At 36.7% G+C, this 20,232-nt stretch overlaps 1 protein-coding gene across 1 annotated transcript; it reads right to left on the reverse strand.

Annotated features, from left to right (window-relative positions):
• Window positions 1-330: 330 nt before the first annotated feature.
• LOC126376271 (ceramide synthase 5-like) lies at window positions 331-18,001 on the reverse strand. Its single transcript, XM_050023580.1, has 8 exons — window positions 17,682-18,001; window positions 16,088-16,199; window positions 11,795-12,016; window positions 9,636-9,857; window positions 6,680-6,798; window positions 6,398-6,542; window positions 5,498-5,589; window positions 331-4,792 (listed from the first exon to the last, which is right to left on the reverse strand). Exons 1-8 carry the CDS (start codon window positions 17,858-17,860, stop codon window positions 4,783-4,785), a joined length of 1,101 nt encoding a protein of 366 aa, XP_049879537.1. The 5' UTR covers window positions 17,861-18,001; the 3' UTR covers window positions 331-4,782.
• Between the last annotated feature and the right edge of the window lie 2,231 nt (window positions 18,002-20,232).

A 20,232-nucleotide genomic window follows, 5' to 3' on the forward strand; every position in this document is an offset into this window, starting at 1 on the left:
TACATGATAATGCTCACGACTGTACAGGTAAGGATATCTTTAAACAAAGAGATTTCTATATTTGCATTTAAATCACCCGTGCTTAGGGAAACTCACAAAGAGAAAATTTAAATTCGACTTTGTGTTTGAATTCATGTTTGGAGTATACATAATTGATATTAAATGGTTTCTAAGATTTGTGCCCAGTTAAAGGCAATACGCTCACCTCCTATTTATTACATGGGATTTAAACATAGCTGGCGAGGAGTGAGTGTATATAGCTACTCTAATACACCTCTGCCTACCCTTTTGGGAATACAGGCGTGTTGCTATGTCGTATTATATATAATTATAATTCAAGTTTTATTTTGTAACATTCTCTAATGACTATTAATCTCGCACAATATTAATACTCATGCAGTACGGTCACGAGCATTAATATGTATACACTTTGGCACCATGTCACATTAACATTTTTGACAAATTGAACTGTAAGTCTCACTAAATGTCAAATATGTTAGTGCGACAGAGTCCTAAAGTGGGTACGTTACATTGCTCATGACTGTACATACTTTATTTAAAAAAGGAATAAATTCATCACATCACTAATTTAAAAGCCACGCTCTTGTCGGTGTAGCATCCTCCATGCTACTTTTTAGGGAATAATAGAGCAATGGTTTCCCTCTTGCCTTTTTTCCCTGCAGTACTCTGTCTGACGCGAGTGGGATGGCGCCCTTCGTCTAAATCAAAGCCGTACTAGGACTCTTGTCCTCCGTAACGAATAAAATACCTATTCAAGATTCAAATAATGCCATGCGATGAGGTTTGCCTAAACAAAAAAGTAATTCCATCCAAAACTGTATTCATATTTATCATCCGATACGCCACTAAATACTAATATAAAAACAAATTCGAACGAAGACAATTCAGTGGCTGCGTTTGTACTGAACCCTTACGTAAATACAACTATACTAAAAGAAAATGTTAATATGGAAATATTCGTACTGATTCAAGCAGACACCAACTTAATTTAAATGTAGTTTGACAGTTCTAAAACTAGCTTCATCTCTGTCTTGCACTCGTAGTAAGTGAAGGACGGCACTATTTTTAGAATTGCCAGACTAAAATAAAATAAAGTTTTACTTGGCAGAATCAGCACCATTAGAAATGCAAGAAAGAATCTAGAGATCAACAGATAAAAAAAAGAAAACAATTAAAGTTATACATTTTTTCCGATTAAGATATTAATTAATTAAAGAATGCTTAAACAAAATTATTAACACAAAAAATATAATATGCGCTGACTCCCTAAATCGACGTTTAAAGAAAATTTACCAAATTTTAAAAAGGTACAATCCCACCTCTGGGGTCGCACCCTAAAGCCTGATCTACATTAAAAAAAATGCAACTCGTCAAAAAACAGACTTTTAGAAGCAATCGTAGGACGGAAAATCACAAATAAAATACATTTTAATACAAAATTTAAACAGTTTGTGATGATAACTTAGAAGATAGCACGTTGGAATTAGTTAAAAAGAATGTATTAATTGAAAACCCGTACTTACGAGAAAGAAATCTCTTTGGAAATGTTTCTGCCACTGAATTTTTAAATTAAACATAGTTTAGTGAAGCAAATGTGGTATTACATAAAGCGAATATTACATAGATGCTGGTACGATTTTTGAATGTATACTACATTTTTTAAGAGTGTAGAATTAATATTTTTTATTTTTTTTCTTGGTTTTGCTCGCCGCGTCACATTTACCCCACTAAACCCTAAAGTAACTTAATTACTTAGTGCAAAATAACTTTGCACAAATGAAATAGTATTTATAAATGTCTTCCCACTAAGTTACAAAGTCCTTCGATACTTTCGTAAAACTAGAAATTACGAAATTAAGCAGCACAGTCATCTAGTGTTAGTGTTACCATGCTTAAAATTGCAAGTTGTAATTTTATGACAAGCACCTATTCTAGAATACCAAAAATTTCTACACTTTTTGAAATCTGAATTTGTGATAACTTTCTTTTTATTATTTCAAGAAGCAGTTACTTAGCAGACCGTTAGGCCTTCCAACAAGTCATTGACATAGTATTTTTTCCCAAAAAAAAAAGTAACCACAACATTCAGCTCCTAAACCCCGCCATAGTGTTGTAAAACATCAAAAATACTAATCACATCATATTCATAACTATATTCATATCAAAGATTATATATAGGTAACATTAGTTAAACAAATATACAAGAAGATTTAGTAAAATACAATCTCATTAAATAAGTAGTTATTTAATATTTGCTATACGTAAAAAAGGACTGGGTTGCGTCTCATTGCCAGCAGTGAGATTTTTATTTTTACTTATTAATTTTCACAAAAAAAAAGATATAAATTCTACTTTTCGGTAAGATTCGCCAATTTCGATTAAATTGTTTGACATTGAAAAGATTTAATCGTTTTAAATATATTTTATTTTTTTACAATGTTACCACCAAAAATCCACTCTTGATTAAGCCTCTTTCTGACATAATTTTGGTTCTTTCCCTAGGCAGTATTTCTCTAGCAACAGCTAGAACATCTAGTACCTACCTTTACCTATTGGCCAAATAAATTATAATTATTTTTTCTATACATGGTATTAGTAACACCGTACCGAATACTGAGGGGGATGATTCGGCCCTGTCGGAAAATTCCATTTGATTTCAACTCGAAATCATGGTCTGAATCATCCCTCAAAGTTTTCGTTACGGTATCACTAACTCGCTGTATGTTTCGCCAAAATTTGGCAATGAGACTTAAATGCTGCTACACTGGAAACGCTTCATTATTTGGCAACATTAAGTGCGCGTTATTAAGTAGGAAATGTCAAAAATTGAATAGGACTGACAGAATAAAAAAAAATACTAAATATCCATAGTACTTACTTTATCAATTTGAAGAATAATAACGGAAGCGTATTTACGGAATATTGTTAAAGTGTAAATTGTCTCATGCTCATAATTCCAAGAAAAAAAATATTTTTAATCATCTTAAACTGGCTTCTGTTTCTAGATTAGCATTTTATAATTTATCTTTGACCCAGTCACAGGACCGATCTGGCTTGACTCCGGATCAAATTCTACATTCTGACATAAATGTAATTTTTGTGACGTTTCTATTAACTTGGAAGATGAAGACGGAAGAATATGGAAGTTTATATTTAAAAGCTCAAAAATTTACATTAGCTAATAACCCGACAGAATTAAGTTGACAGAATACGTCAAACGGACTACATACCAGCAGATGCCTATTTGATCCGCTCGGGTTATTCATTCATTCACTCATTCATTTTAAATTAACAGCTGTCGAATGATTATTCGTCCCTTTTCTTTTGGGCGGATAATACAAAAACAGGTTTAACATGAAATAAAATTAGGAGTCTGCAGGAATCAGGGTTATTACATTCATAAATTAACCCGCTTTTTAAATGTAATAGTCAGTCCTATTTCATTTGTGACATAAAAAATGACATAATAAATAACTGTCAAATAACATTTCATTTTAATCAACGTTTATCAATACTATTTCTATTCATTATTCAATTTCCATGCATATATCGCTAAACATTAAAAAAATACACCGAGAATTTTGAGAAAATGTATAAAGACAACTAAATCCAACTACGTGGTCCCAATAATAGTGTTCTAACGTAGAGAATCTAGTAGAAAACGTGCCTACAAGATAATACCTACACCCTTACTCCTGTTTCGATGCAAAAAACGTCTATTTTTTAGATAAATTGTAAGGCTACTACCTGTACACTGTAGGCTTAGTACCTGTATACATAAACTCACGCCTAGTTCCCACCGGGGTAAGCAAAGACTATGGAATTCCATTTGATTCAAATTGTTCTTTCCTGTACTCTGGACTTTTGAAGATAAGTTTAAAGGTTAGGTTATAAAGCTCTTTTTACATAGATTTTGCGCCTTTTTAATGGCGGGAAAGTTTCAAAAATGGAAACATTTCTGGGAAGGACACATCACTGGTCATCACTGGTGTATGTATGTTAATACATACACTCACGACCGTAAATAAATGTATATGGAGGTGATAAACAAAGAAACAACGCTTTTTTGCATCGAATTAGCAGACAGAGTACAACTTAAAATACGGTTTACGGTACTTATGAGTACCGGTATAAAGCTTCTTAAAACAATGTTCAGTACCGATTAGTACACTGTTTAAAAACTCTCACATCAAACCTTTCTATAACGTATTTAAAATACGGTATTCAAAAATGAGTGTTTGATCGGTACCGGGTTTTATATCCGTCAAATTCATTACAATAAATAAATTAAATTGAAACATGATCCTGTCAACAGAATTACTACATTATTAAGCGTAAGTAAGTCCTAATTTTTTTGTGAATCGGTATAAAAACTACGCGTCTATTTGAGCGGAATCGGTAATAATAAGTGCGATTTTGTCACGTTTTTCTATGACGTCACAGAGTGCTTTTTCATACAAATTCCATAGTAATTTCGTGTTATGACGTTTAGTAAAAAGTAACTGATTTGGAAGCTACTCTATGCCAACAGTCCTTGCGGCCTGTTCGCTCCGATTCAGATAAAACGGACGCGCACATTTTAAAAAAATAAAATATATAGTAGCCTATAACCATTGTATTTGTATAATCGTCTCCCGAACTGTATCCGTATAAATTAAATACATGAATAAATAGTGTTGGTAATTTGGGCATTATGTTTACCTGTCGACCACAGGGTCAAGGTCAGGACAAGGTCTAGCGCAGCAGACCTTGACGTGCAGTCTATGTTTCCCTGAAAGAGATAGACAATGTAAGTAATGGTGACTATTTGTTAGATATTTCTGAACGAAAGGTTCCGGATTCGATTCCCTAACGGGACAACGGGATTATTTTTGGAATATTATGTTATAGCCACAGTGAGCCGCACAACCCACACGAGAGAAGAAGCTATAAAAAGAGAGGGGAAGCATTTCCATCTCTTTTCTTCTTTACAAAATACAAGCTCGATTTTTTTGACGTGACTTATTGTAGATTTGCCGCAAATGGCATTAACTACTTGGCCGGACAAATGGGGAGCGCTGAGGGCTCTCACCCGGTACAAAATTGAAGATAACAGTCCTGAGGGTGCCCAGTTGGGCGCGAACCTCGGGTCAAGGCGTCGTCTGAGAGGAAGAATATTTGAAAGAATTAAGGGTGGTATTAATAAACGAATCTCAGCTGAGACTGCCCTCAAGATCATGCTCAAGTCTCTGTTTTTATATAAGAACTGTCACAATGACATGATATTGAGAGCAGTCTCGAAGCTGAGATTAGTATATTAATACCACCGCGACTCTAGTGGGTCGATAGTGATAAGCGCTGAATGAGGGAAATCGTCGACCACGACGGCGGGGTCGGTAATGGTTCTGAAGTGTTTGGTGTCGCGAGCTGATTGGCCGCCTCTATGGCTAGAGCCTTAACTCGAGTTTACTCTAGTATGCCATGACAATCAACTCACTTTTTATTCTTGTGTCTAGTAGGCGAGCTGTGGTTGGAGTTCTGTGGACTGTCGCTCAACTCCGAGCTGGAACTCCTGATGTCACCGTCCATCTGAAATGCATTATAACATGTTCATATACCGATGAGGATTGCGACCATTAGGTGTTCGATTGCCTCTCACTTTGAGGTCGCAGGTTCGAATCCAGCACAGGCCTAAACCGATGATTGTCGTTGATGTTTGGATCATAAATAATCATCACGTGCTCAGCGGTGAAGGAAAACATCGTGAGCAAACCCACATTCCCGATTGCATTTTCGGAGGTATGTGACATAACCTGTGTTGGGATGGTTTTCCCTTAGCGGGTTGGAAGGTCAGACAGGCAGTTGCTTCTGTAAAAAAAACCGGACCTGCCAAATCTTCAGGTTAGGTAAGCGGACCCTGTGAAAAACGGGATAATGCTTAGGGTGATTCTTCTTATCGTGTGGGTTGTGAGGTGGAATACAAACCTCATCAACCAGGGTGATGATGATTACGAACGTTGGTTATTAGTTCCCTAGTCACACTACAATTTGTGACTTGCGGGGTACTATTCACTTCGGCACCCTGAAACATCCTTTGGCGGCAGCATACCCTCGCTGTCAAACAGTTGTTATCGCTTCATACCGCGCGACCTCACAGGGCCGCAGACGGCCCAACGCCGTCCGGGTGCTCGAAAGATCGGCGTGCAAGTACAAGGAGTGACTTCTTTTTTTTTACCTTTGATGGGTTTGCTCTTGGCTAAGATGAAACGAGCTCGCCCTGAAGGTGCCTCTTCACTCTGGCCTTGAAAGCACCCGGGTTAAATGCATTCGGAAATACAGAAGATGGCAAAGAATTCTACTCCCTTCTCTCTCTATCTGTCTCCCTCCCAATAGTTACCTGTCCAGCACTAAGCGCCCTGTACGCGATCTGCAGGATGAGCCAGGTCCATACGATGTGCAAGAGCAGCAGTAGAGTCAGCAGCGAGTTGAATATGTAGTACGCTGGGAACATCGGCAGCAGCATCGGCGCGCGGATTGATGTGCTGGAAGGAGAGATTTAAAATTATTTAAGTATTTTTTTCTGAGCCAATCCTAACAGTACGCACCTCCAAATCCAAATGTCGAACATGTGGGGGTGGGGGGAAGTATTTTTTTCTGAGCCGATCCTAACGGTACGCACCTCCAAATGACGTAGAATGGGAAGATGCCGACGCGGGTCACGATCCACACGACGGTCAGCATCAGGAACAGCGCGTCACACAGCTTCTGGTAGTTGGCGTACTTCGACGCCTTCACTGACTGCAATGCACAACATGTATCAGCATCAAAATCAGAACCATTTATTCAACGCAATTATCCTAGATAAACTTATTGAAGGTCAATTTAACATTTTTGAATCTACGTCATTTCGCAAGGTGTTATGGCTGAGGAGAAGAAATGGTAAGAAAGTGCAACAGCAACACATCTTTTAAATCAATGTAGCCTACATTACAAGTTATTTATGTACCACTTTGATTTATCTTAATTCTACTTTAAATAATTTTTAATAATAGTTAATGGTATATGTTTTTTTATTGATATTGTTTGTAAAGTTGTTATTTTCTGTCATATAGTTTTTATTCATTTTTGTTAATTTTGTATGAATGTTTATTTGGCTTCTTAAATGTACCTTGTTTTTCCATCATCGCATTGGGCTTGCCTGTAATGGTGATGTGGTTGTACTATTAGATATAAGTATAAATAAATAAATAAATATTTAATAACTACAGAAACACAATTAATACCAGGCATTTTTATCATTTAGGTAATCATTAATCTTATAAGCTTTCTTACGTAAAGTAAGCTATACATGAACATTTTTATTTTCTGACAAATTCAAAATACTGTCTGGTATTTTATTGTTAAAACGTATACATAACCCCAAAAAAGCGCAGCCTAGAACTTAGGATAGCAATTTTATTTTTGTTCCTTGTATGTCTTTCACAGTTTCTCGGAAGGAGAGATACATTTTTATGGACATACATAATGTTTTCATGAATATTTTCGTATTTTATTACTAAGCATCATGCATGTGCCTCTCCAGCTAAGAGGCGAGCCTATTGCCATTAACCGGGCACACATCCCGGAAACCACGTTGTTTGAGCCACTTGTGCTGTCTTTTTTATTTCTGTTAATACGCCTAGCTACCCAAGGGAAACACACCAAAAAGACTTTACAAATTAACTAAAAACTTTTTACTTCGTGTGTGTGAACCCCGACAGTGCTAGTGACGTTTTGCTCTTCTCCTTTGTTTTTTGCCTGCTTTATCTATAATACGTTTTATTCTTGCAAACATCTTAAATAATCTTTAAATAAACTGCTGTGATTGCTTGTGCTGTCAACAAAAACCAGGCCTGGTTAAAAGAGTGAAGAAGCTGATCGCATGTTTCCTTTTTTCTTTGAGCTGGGCTATTTTCAGGGTATAGAGACAGCGCAAGTGGTTAGGATTCTTCCTTTCCACCTTTTTTTTTCGCATTAATGTGTATCAAACACACGTGATATCAATTGGGTCGCGTACTAGGTTCAAGATAAATTATGAAATTCTGATTACTAAATAAAGACAGATCTAATACTAACGAAAAACATTTTCGTTTTTCTACTTAACTTATTTACGAATTTTAATCAAGAAAAACGTAATAATAAGTCCGAGGTTTTATCACGTTTTTCTATGAAGTCCCAGTGTGCTTTTTCATACAAATTCCATAGTATTTTGAGTTTTGACGTTTGGTAAAAAGTAACTGGTTTGACAATTAGGAAACTAGCCTATTATCTATGATATAGGCTTTTCGGCGGGAAACGGGAACGGGACAGTTGCTTTCTTCATTGAGTAATCTAAATAATTAATACGAAGTGGTGTTTTGTGGTTAATGATCGCATTAAGTTAGTCGGAAGACATTCGCGAGTGTTATTATATTGGAGTATTCAATAAACAAAGTGTATCTGGGTCGTTCTTCTTTTTTATCGACAATGATCTGTCCTTCGTTCTGCTTCTGATAAGTTATGTTTTAGAATTTTGTTTCATGTTTCCATTGTCCAAAAATATAGTTATCTTATTATACTCAAAATACAAGCAAAATACTAATCGGTTCCTCAATTAGTCCTTAAAGAAGCTTGATTGTTTTTCACAAAATTCTGTGACAGAGTGGTAAATTAAAATGCTGTCTCCGATGAAAAGGACCACTCTGTCACAATATTTTTTGGAATGTGTCTACAAAGAAAAGTATGTTACCAAGATAAAGAGAACCTCTAAATGGTCCTCTACAGACACATCTTTATATGATGTTTTAAAATATTTAATGCCGTTATAATTTTAAAGATGTTAAATCCGATAAATTGAGAAAATGTCTTTTTATTGTCGATAAAAAAAAGAAGAACGACCCATCTGCCTATTTTCGCTTCGTGCCGGGAAGCCGCTTCATAATTCAAAAGTTTATGCGGGCTTTTGAGTTAATTCGTTTGGGGTTCGGAGTAGGAGTCTACTCCGATGGTGGGGGCTTAGGTTTCATCATCATCACCTTTCATCATTTCATTAATCATCAAGAAAAAAAATACGTCAGACATGGCTGTATGGGCATAGTTCCCTTTGCCTTACCCTTCGGGGAAAACCAAAACAAAAAAAAAATCTATGATATATACATGAATTCAAAGTCAGAAACTCAAATTCAATGGTATAGAGCTTGAGATTGTGACACTTCGATGGACACGCTTTCTCCGAACAAGGCTATTACGGATTCATATTATTAGTTTACATTTATATTTGTTAGTCACTGCTGAGTTACTCTGCATCACTGGGGAACAACAAAACCATAGAGTATCTTCAACTGTCTAAAAAAGTTAAAATGAATATTAGGTATATTGAGGCCTGTGGTTGTATGCAAATCTTTCCTAAAAACTCGTTTACCACGCCATAAGACCACGGCTATCTCCTAAACAACACTCTTCGGAAACTTTTTAGAGCGCGTTTTTCCGTAGTCAGATTTTAGTCTATAAACTTAGATAGATAGATAAAATCTTTCTTTAGGTTTAAGACGTTACATTAACTTGTTAATGTTTTACAGTAAATTGTATTTATTAACATTTCAAAAGCTTTATATTACCTCAACAAATATATCAGCGCAGTCATGCAGCAGCAGCACAAGGGTCCCAACCCTATGGAGGTTGCAGACCCAGCTGAAGGACAGCAGGGCTATGGTCGCGATGTGATGCACGAACATCTGCCAGAAGTCCTTGCGCTTCACGTCCCAGAACTGGGATATGGTGAGCGACCAGTAAAACGCTGACGATATCATGTAGTACCACCAGACGTCGTTGGTTAGACCCTGGAAGGAGACGGGAGATTATAAGTTGGGAATTGGATGAGGGACATAGAATAAGGAATAATAAATATTACATTATAGAAAGGCAACTCGCCGCTTCCCAATAGCGAATGAGGTAGGTCCCCCCCACCCCTCGGTCTTACTTTAGTCTTCAACCGTATGAGCGTCAGACGTCACACACACACACACACACACACACACACACACACACACACACACACACACACACACACACACAGATGTGCGTGTACGATAACGTCAGTTTGTAATGTTTGTATTAAACGAGGTTTCTCGTATGAAGTGTCCGGGGTACGTCACGACTTCGTCTTCGTGTGGGCTGTGGTCGACGACCAACCTTACCCTGGTGTCAGGGTTATTATTCAGCATTGAGCAGCCAAAGGTCCATGTTGTGACTCATGCAATGACTACAAACTACAGTAAGTACAAGCTGGAACTCAGCGACCAATTGGCTTGACATGTCTTCCGAATCATCAGGTAATCTCAGCCTGCAATGTCCTAACCAAACAAAGGAGTCCCACAAAGTCATTCCAACAATGTTCGCATCAGGAACCCACACGATAGAAGAAGAAGACAGTACTTATATCATAATACGTATATAATTATTGCACAAGTTGGTACAAAAACAAAGAAACTATACTAACATAACTATTTTTTAATGGAGATAGTGTTTTGTCAGCTTGCTCTTGAGATTGAGAGCGTACTGCGAATCTAAAAATATTACCAGTTGAAGATATTTCGCGTCCAAATTCCATTTCTCAAAGAAGTATTACTCAATACTATCTAAAGAACTTGATGGAATAACGCATGCGCTTTGTAGTGGAACGTAATTACTAATCAAATAATTATCGAATTTTATTGGTTTAGAAAACAGGTTTCTACATACTAAAACAATAAAGCGATCCAAATATTACATTGTAAGCTCCCTTTTTTGCCGTGGCTTGTTGTAGATTTGCCGCAGATGGCATTAACTACTTGGCCGGACAAATGGGGAGCGCTGAGCGCTCTCACCCGGTACAAAATTTAAGACAAAAGGCCTGAGGGCGCGAACCTCGGCTCAGGGCGTCGTCTGAGAGGAAGAATATTTGAAAGAATTAATCGACCCTAGGGGGTCGATAGCGATACGCGCTGAATGAGGAAAGTAAGCATCCGATTGTTATCAATTAATAGTAAGTGACCGTGAGGAATCCTACATAAATAATCCCGAGAAATGTGTTTAAGAGAAATATGTGACCTAACTTGTGATTGAGCTAGCTTTGAAAAGGCAATTGCTTCTGTAAAATCGGACCTGTCAAATCTTCAGGTCGGCAAGCAAACACTGATACGTTTCTATTGTATGTGACCTAAACTGTATTTGGGCTGGTGTTCCGTTGTGGTTGGAAGGTCAGACAGGCAGACGCTTCTGTAAAACCCGGACCTGTCTTTAGGTTAAGCAAACGGACGGGTAAAAACGGTTAGGTAAGGCCGCCAGACTGTACTGATCTTTCGTCCATGTATGTTATGTGCAATAAATTATATTTGTATTTATATGAATAAGCACCCAAATTATTGAAATTGTATTCAATATTTTTATGGTTTTCTTATGAACGTCTAGGGCCCTGTTCCGAGGCTTTTCTTGCAGAAACTTTTCCTTGAATATATAGCTCGTGAGAAGCTGCAGTAGTTTTAGGCGGAAGATACGTTCGAAAAAAATATATTTATGTTAAAATTAAAGATTTAAAGTACAACTATGTTACCTAATGAATAAAAATATTTTTGAGTTTGAGTTTGATGGGAAGGATGGAAGGAGGTAGGTTGAAATCTTTTATGAGAGTGAAAGAAGCAAAAGTGGTGCGTAGTAAGTGCTATTCCGTGGTCGCCTAACCTAACCTACCCCAACGGGAAATAGGCGTGATCTTATGTATCTATGTATGTTGAATTACCTGATGAGGATACCCGATGTAGCACTGATCGATGTCCCACAGCCAGTCCTTATCCCACAGGATATATAATCCAAAAGAGAAGTTGACGACGTAGAATATGGACTTCCACATGTTCTCGCAGAACTTGACTAGCGTGGAGGGCTTGTCCTGGCTTCGGCGCAGGCGCCACCAGCGCTCCACCTGCCGCTCCGTCATGTCCAGCTGCTTCGCCAGCCCGCATAGCTGGAAATAAATGATTACGTCATTGATCCCAATGAAAGACGCCATATGAATACCAGTGACCTCTGTGGTATAGCGATTGTGCGTTGGGCTCACGATTCGGAGGTCACGGGTTCGAATCCTGGTCACAAAAATCACTTTGTGAACCCTGCTTTGTTTCGGACATTGCAGGCTGATCACCTGATTGTCCGAAAGTGAGATGAACCATGGTTCGAAAGGCACGGTAAACCGTTGGTCTCAAGAGCTATGATGCGTTGCATGGCGAAAATACTAGAAGCAGCATACGTTCTTCTACAAAAACCACCACAACGTGATCTTCACTATATAGTATAAAACAAATCGCTCAAACAATCGCGTTTTCTGTCCCTATATACGCTTAAATCTTTAAAACTACGCAAAGGATTTTGTTGTGTTTTTTTTTAATAGAGAAAGTGATTCAAGAGGTAAGTAAGTAGTCGTTACATGAGCCATGTCAGGGTCCTTTGGCGGCTCAGGGGTTGATGAGGTTGGTAATTCACCTCACAACCCATACGATAGAAGATCTATTGCCGCGATTATTGATCCGTGGTAGCCCAGTCGGAAGAACGCTTGACTCTCACTGTTAGGTCGCAGGTACGAATCCCAGCACGACCCAACAATGATTTTATAGAATTAGTTTTCGAATTCATGTCTGGACCATAAATAGTTATCACGTCCTCAGCGGCGAAGGAAAATGTTGTAAGGAAACCTACTTTCCTGAGAAATGCGTTTCACAGGTATGTGATCTAACCTGTATTGGGCTGGTTTTCCCTTTGTGAGTTGGAAGGTCAGACAGGCAGTCACTTCTGTAAAATACCTGTCAAATCTTCAGGTTAGGTAAGCGGGCTCCCTGAAAACGGGTTAATGCTAGGATGATGGCTAGGCTAAGCTAACATTACAAGCTATTTTATATCACACAACTAATTTAAGAGCCACGCTCTTGTCGGTGTAGCATTCTCCGTGCTACTTTTTTTAAGGAAATATAGAGGGCAGTGGTTTCCCTCTTGCCTTCTACTGCAAAATACTATTTTATATACCTACGTAAATTAGGACCCAAGAGCCCGCAGACCCGGCGCTAAATTCGGCGCTGATCCCAATACCGACGACGTAAGTTATATCTATGTATGTAAGCATAGCATTGTACGTACGAAGCGTCGAATTTCACAATTTACCTCAACCCATGGCTATGACACACGATTGGTTTTCAATAGGACATTGTTACACCCAGTTTACAAGCTAATATTGGAATAATACGCTGTTATGAATAGACTGTGGTTTTGAACTTTGCTGACTGCTTTGTGAGGTTCGCCCAGGTTCTTAAAGCAGCGTTTTGTGTTGTATTTATTCGCCCCGATTCCTGCAGACACCTCCTAATTTTATTTTAAGTTATACTCGTCATTTTCTTATTCGCTGAAAAGCACGGCAAGAAGGATGATTGACAACTGTTAATTTTAAAATGAAAGAATAACCCGGGCGAATAAAATAGGCATCTCGCTCATATGCAATGCGATTGATGTGAGCTGTCAACTGAATTCTGTCGGGTTATTGGCCAATATAATACTTTGGGAGGGTTTTTTAAATTTCTGCCTAAAATTGGCGTATGTAATCCGTGCTTCGGGAGGCATATTAATACATTCGTCACTCGTCACTCTCTCACAGTACTGCACAGAAAGAGACAGATGATCTCTGTCGCGGCGAGAAACAGTCGCGTGCTTACGGTGCTAAGCCCGCTGTTTCCGAAGTTATTAGCTCCAGCGTCCGATTTGACGATATTCTTCACGTCATCATCATGACATGAACCATCTCCCTATCCCTTAGTTATAAAAGACGCATATGTCAATTATTATTATTTACTTATGTTTAATGTATTATTATTTTAATTTTTTTGAAGGAAAATCTTTACAGCGCCATCTATACTGTTTTCGACGAACGTCGCCTAGAAAGTCTCTCATTGTGTAAAGGAGGCATCAAACTATTGACTTTACCGTTCGGATTCATTATCTATTTACTGTCTTTGTAAATGAAATCTATAAATAGTTTCCCAACCAATGTCCATTCATACTTAATCAAGGGTAACTTCGGGTGGAAACAATGTTCTTTATTAAATCGATAACCTATTAATATTTCAAGAAAATACCAGCACAGCCTTATCCAAATAATAACTTGTAAAGTTTTGTCTATCATAGGCCGAAATCAATGATTGTCGAATTTCTTTTCGAATTCATGTTTGCATCATAAATGATTTATCACGTGCTCAGCGGTGAAGGAAAACATCGTGAGGAAACCCACATTCCCGAGAAATGCATTCGAATGTGTTACGTACACACGTCAGATAAGCACATTGGCTATAATTTATAAAAATACCTATGCACGTAGAGCTTATGTATTCTGTACCTATACGCAGAAAAAGTCGCGGATGGACGCTAGTGTTATATTACGTAGTGCTGATTCCAATACACACCATCTAAATTTATTTTAAGTTATACCTGTCATTTTCTAATCCGCCGAAAAGGAAAGGGACGAGTAATCGACAGACATATTTATGGAACACATGTCAATTTTAGGCAGAAGTTTAAAAAACCCCTTCCAAAATTTTATATTGTCCAATAACCGGATAGAATTACGTTGACAGCACACGTCAAACGGATTGTACATGACCGAGATGCCTATTTTATTCGCCCGGGTTATTCATTCATTTTAAAATTAACAGTTGTCAATCATCCGACCCTTTCCTTTTCGGCGGATAAGAAAATGACGGGTATAACTTAAATTAGGAGGTGTCTACAGGAATCGGGGCCAGTGTATATAGAATAGAATAGAATAACTTTATTCCCAAAACAGTGCAGTACAATAGTAGAGAAGATAAAGATAAGTATACAAATCAAAAATACACTGCCAGGGAAAAGGGCCTGACTCAGCATGTTGTTGCGAAGGATAGTAGAAATACCACTCTTAGCAACACTAATATTCTGCCAGTACCTAAGTTACGCTTATAAATACTTTGAACTATCGTGCCAACAAAAAGTGTCGGGATTTACTTACAATAAATAAGAAAATAAGCAAATATAATTATGAAGAAAATATATGAATTAAGGGATTACGAAAAATATGAAAGTATTAGTCAAAGGTAGATAGTATGCCAAGGGGTTAAAGTATACATAATAGATACGACAAATAAACAGATGTGTAAAATAAAAGCCACAGATAAACAGATAACGAGAGAGATTCATAAACAATATATGACAAGTAGATGTGTATAACATAATTATGAAATAAGTATAAAGTTCAGTTACCGACGTTTTTCTGAATATTAAGAAGATATTCCTTATATTTCATATATGATATGGCTGTACGTAAAACACGTAACAATACCTATACTTGTTTGTTATTCAACATGTTGTCCCACACTATCAACAGAGATAAAGTGAAATAAGCATTAATTAGCAATTCATTTTAATCTTGACACACTTGTTTGAGGACGCAAGAAGTCGTATGTTTAAACCTTTAATATTTAAAATAGAATTGAAAACGGCAGCTTAGTATTTTTAGGCATGCTGACATGTAGGTAATTTACACATTTTTCGAGAACAGTTGATGTAGCTATATTGTATGTAAACATTTTCAGATGATTGATTTTTTTTATATGGAATTCTGTCTACCCCAGTGGGAAATAGGCGAGAGATTATGTATGTATGTATGTAATCATTTAAGCATAGCTCCCACCACAACCACAATGGGCAATTGATTGCTTTAAAAAATAAATACATGAAAAAGTGCGAATTTAATTTTCTACCAATGTGTTCTATACTTTTATTAGGTATGTTTCTTCATTCAAATAACGATTATACGAATTTTGTGCCCAACAATATTTACATACATACAGGTCGAAATGATAACCTCCTTCTCTTTTGAAGTTGGTTAAAAAGTGATTATTTAGATTATTATTTTACATGTCAAATAGTATGTGACTTATTTGAAGTATTAAAGATAGATTTATTTTTAAGATTTTTAATACTATATAAATTCTTAAGAATTCTGTTAAATAAAAAAAATTACCTTGACTTTTGGATTTGCCTTATATGCAGCCTCTAACTTAGGATTGGTAGGTGCTTTCCTTGGTCTAGTATCTTTTATGCCCAATGATCTGCCGAATGGTGCAAACCAAAACCTAAAAAAATACAAAAATAAAATAAACATTTAATTTTTATTTCTGTAGTAAAATAATTAGCGTAATTTTCGCCACTAAGGCATAGGTGTTTTTAAGTTTAATAAATAATATAATTCAACATTTTAATTTTGATGAGAATTTTTTTTATGTGATATGGTGGTAAAGCCCAGATGCCGTTTAAAATTGAAATCTGGAGTCTGGACCTAATGAGGTTAGGATAGATCTACAAAGATCTGCCTCAGGCAGTATCAACTAATTGGCCAGACAAATGGGAAGGTTGGCCAGATTTGTGAAATCTTAGTTGGCATACCTGTTATATGTAATGCAAATATGATTTGAAAAAAATATATATATAGGATAGGTTATTATTTGTTTATTTCTTTCCACTAATGATAAACTTGCATGAAACATAGCTATTATGCAGATTTTTGTATTAAAAAGTACAAATTATGAGACATAAAATAATCATAGATTTTTTTTTTCAGAATCTTACATTCAAAGAATTCTTCTAACTTATAACAAACAAATGTAAGTTTAAAGCATAATATTATGGTTGTATTGCCCGTCATAAATGTGTATGTAAAAATTATCAATACTGTAATAGAAAAGTTATGTGTGCCAAAGAACAATGACCATTTTCTTTTACAAAAGCAAACTGTATTTTTAATAGCAATTATATTGCTTTGAATAGAATCCATATTAATATATATATATGGTCATAATAATTTTCACCTGTGTCCTGTTTATCAAAACTTACAAGGCTTATATTATTACAATGTAAAAATATTTACTACATAATTATGTGTTTATATAGACTCCACATGAAAATTAAGCGTTACAAGTGTCATTATTTATTTTCTAAGTATATTTTTTAAGGTACAACTTATAGAAAATCATGGCACTAGTTAAAAGTGATGTAAGTAAGTAGTCGTTACATGAGCCATGTCAGGGGCCTTTGGCGGCTCAATAATAACCCTGAAACCTGGGTTGATGAGGTTGGTAATTCACCTTACAACCCACATGATAGAAGATGGCACTGGGCTATTTCAATTTGTTGTTTGCATTTAATACTTTAATCCTTCAACCTACAGATTACAAGTTTTCATTAGCATTTCTTTCTAACATACCATGATTTGACGAATAATATTATTTATCACTGAATAAAACTTCCAACTTATCTTTAGACGTAACTTTCGTATACCGAAGATAGATATAAGGAAGTCATAACAATTGTTTGTTGGACCTTGACGCCGTTTGCACTCATTTATTGCACAAGGTACTTTTTTAAATAAACTAATTAGATCAAATGCCCCAAGTGCTTAACTATATCAACACAGTATGAGTCATTAGATAGTCATAGATCAGGTGATGTTCTAACCTGATGCAAAACTAGCAGTTAATGGTCCTGCCTCCAAACTAATTGAACGGGCGTCAACCACCCAAAATTAGGATTAGGATTTAGGTTATAATTTGTGTACTTACTTTTCCAAGGTGTATCGGATGACTATAAAGACAAATGCTAACGGTATAGGGTACAAAACGTGCCTATGGTCCGTATACACCACTTCCTTATCTGGCCCGGGAGCTAAGTCGGCCCACGTTGTATTCGGCGGCAACCACACATTTTCGCTCCAAAACGTATCGAGAACAGCGCGCAACATGTTTGGCACAATATTCCCTGTGAGACGATTTTATGTGACCACAGAAACAGCGGTCATTTGGTTTCGAAATTGACAATAAATTCAAAATTCAATGACGATCGCCCACTATGAAAATTCATAGATAAAAAAAATCTCCTGTCAAATGACAGCAACCGTTTCGTTCGTAAGTAATGCACTTAAGTTGCTATCTTAAAACATTTTACACTTTATAAACTGAAAAAATCTAGTTATTTTTATTTACAGATAATTTTATGAATAATATTAATAATCCTACCATATTATACCGAATCGATAAATAAATGAATAGTCATTTATGACAGCAACCGTTTCGTTCGTAAGTAATGCACTTAAGTTGCTATCTTTTTATAAACTGAAAAAATCTAGTTATTTTTATTTACAGATAATTTTATGAATAATATTAATAATAATATTAATATTATTATTTGTATATTAATAATAATATTAATATTATTCATAAAATTATCTGTAAATAAAAATAACTAGATTTTTTCAGTTTATAAAGTGTAAAATGTTTTAAGATAGCTTATAATAAATATAGATTTATTAGAATTAAATAGCTGAAATCCATAGCCAAAGTACTATAAGCAATATTTCTAAACGATACAGCAAGATGTGAGCGGGAAAGTTGAATTTGATAGGCGTCATGCAGCAAGCATGAGACAAAGTAGAAAATCAGTTGTTATGTACTTTTTATTATTCATTGTATCGATTGCATACAAAAAAGAAATATTTAGCAAAACAATTTTTATAATTATACATATTTGGTTCGTACGATGTAAACGTATCCTGTACCAATTACAACATACTGTACACAACAATCACTCACATTCGTTATATATTTTAATGCATATTGTAGAAATAGCAACAAATTTAGCTTCAAAGACATTTATTTCGAAAAAATGCAATTGCAGCTAAATTCGATTCTGAATAGAATAAACAGCTTAAAGAATATATCAACAAACAGTCCCATTAAAAAAATAATGCAATATAGCCGTCCTTCAAATAAAAACACTTTGCACTGTTTAGTTATTTACTCAAGAAGTTAAACTATAAAATATAAAGAATAGTGTAAAATAAATCAGTGAAAAACAAATTAACAACATTAACAACAAAACTATGGCGAGCGGTAGCGAGCGGGCGGGCGGACAGTGCGCTTATTTGGCGCGCGATTAGCACCAATAGGTGGCGCGTTTATTTTACTCGCTATAGTCTCCCCCTCCAAGCCTCGTACACGTCCCGTGCGAGACTTGGCACGACGAGGTCGACCACGTTTCTTCTTAGAAACTACCTCTACATCAGTTCCAACGAACGGAACCACAGCACTGGCATGATACTTGCCTACAATGCGGTCCTCCTTATCCTTCAGTTCGTAAGTAGTGGGACTGATAACTTTACCAATTATGAAGGGACCCTCCCTTCTAGGAGCGAATTTAGTCGTGAACCCTCGTGCGGCATTACTCTGGACATGCGACTCCACTAACACATGATCACCTACACGATATTCCGGTCCCGGACGACGACTAACATCAGCAGCATTCTTCCGACGCTCCTGTTCATTCTGGATACGGGCGTTCACCTCGTCCAATTCCTTAGCGAAATGACTCAAATACGGGGTGATCTGAGGTAAGTAATTTTCATTTTCTACTACCTGACGAATATCATAAGCCAGATCCACAGGCGCACGCATCTCGCGGGCAGGCGTCAGATAGACAGCAGAATTACCTGTATCATTTCGATGTTTTACAAAAGCTGTGGGGACTCCCCCTGGCTCCAAGATGTCTCGGCACCTGTCGGGCAAAGACATAACAATACCTTCCTCTTCTCGGGAATCGACAGACGAACATACCAGCTCACGATCGACGCGCTCGTACTCCAAGTGGTATGTCTGAGGATTAGGTTCTGATAAAAATGTAAAAGTGTCGTTACTAAAATTTAGCACCATGCCAGCCTGTTTAATAAAGTTCATCCCTAACAAGGATTCCTTTGCACCAGGCAATATAACAAACTGCGTAGGTATAACAAGTCCGCGCACCCTCACGTCTACCTTGGCGACATCAAAAACACCAGAATTTACAGTTCCATTTGCAAGCTTAATACTAGTCCCTACTTTCTTAAACTCGTGGCTATGCGCCAACAAGTGAGCATGCAAACTATCACTAGCAACTGAGTGTTTAGCACCAGTGTCTAATAATGCAGTGCCTTCAGCACCATATACAACGATAGACATCATAGGTCTCTGACGCGAGTCAGTTATGTTCCCTAAAGCGGCGACAGATTGAAACGCAGTTGTAGAAGAAGGCGAAGACGGCTCCGGCTTCAAGTTACGGCACGTCGAACAATTAGAGCGTATA

The sequence above is a fragment of the Pectinophora gossypiella genome, chromosome 20 (assembly GCF_024362695.1).
Source record: "Pectinophora gossypiella chromosome 20, ilPecGoss1.1, whole genome shotgun sequence".
Taxonomy (NCBI): Eukaryota; Metazoa; Arthropoda; class Insecta; order Lepidoptera; family Gelechiidae; genus Pectinophora; species Pectinophora gossypiella.

Coding starts and splice junctions, on each gene's coding strand:
- LOC126376271 (XM_050023580.1), bottom strand. CDS start 17,860: ATGTTGCGCGCTGTTCTCGATACGTTTTGGAGCGAAAATGTGTGGTTG. Junction 12,017..16,087: donor AGGCAAATCCAAAAGTCAAG/GTAATTTTTTTT, acceptor ATTTATTTCCAG/CTATGCGGGCTGGCGAAGCA. Junction 5,590..6,397: donor GGGCGCTTAGTGCTGGACAG/GTAACTATTGGG, acceptor AATGCATTTCAG/ATGGACGGTGACATCAGGAG.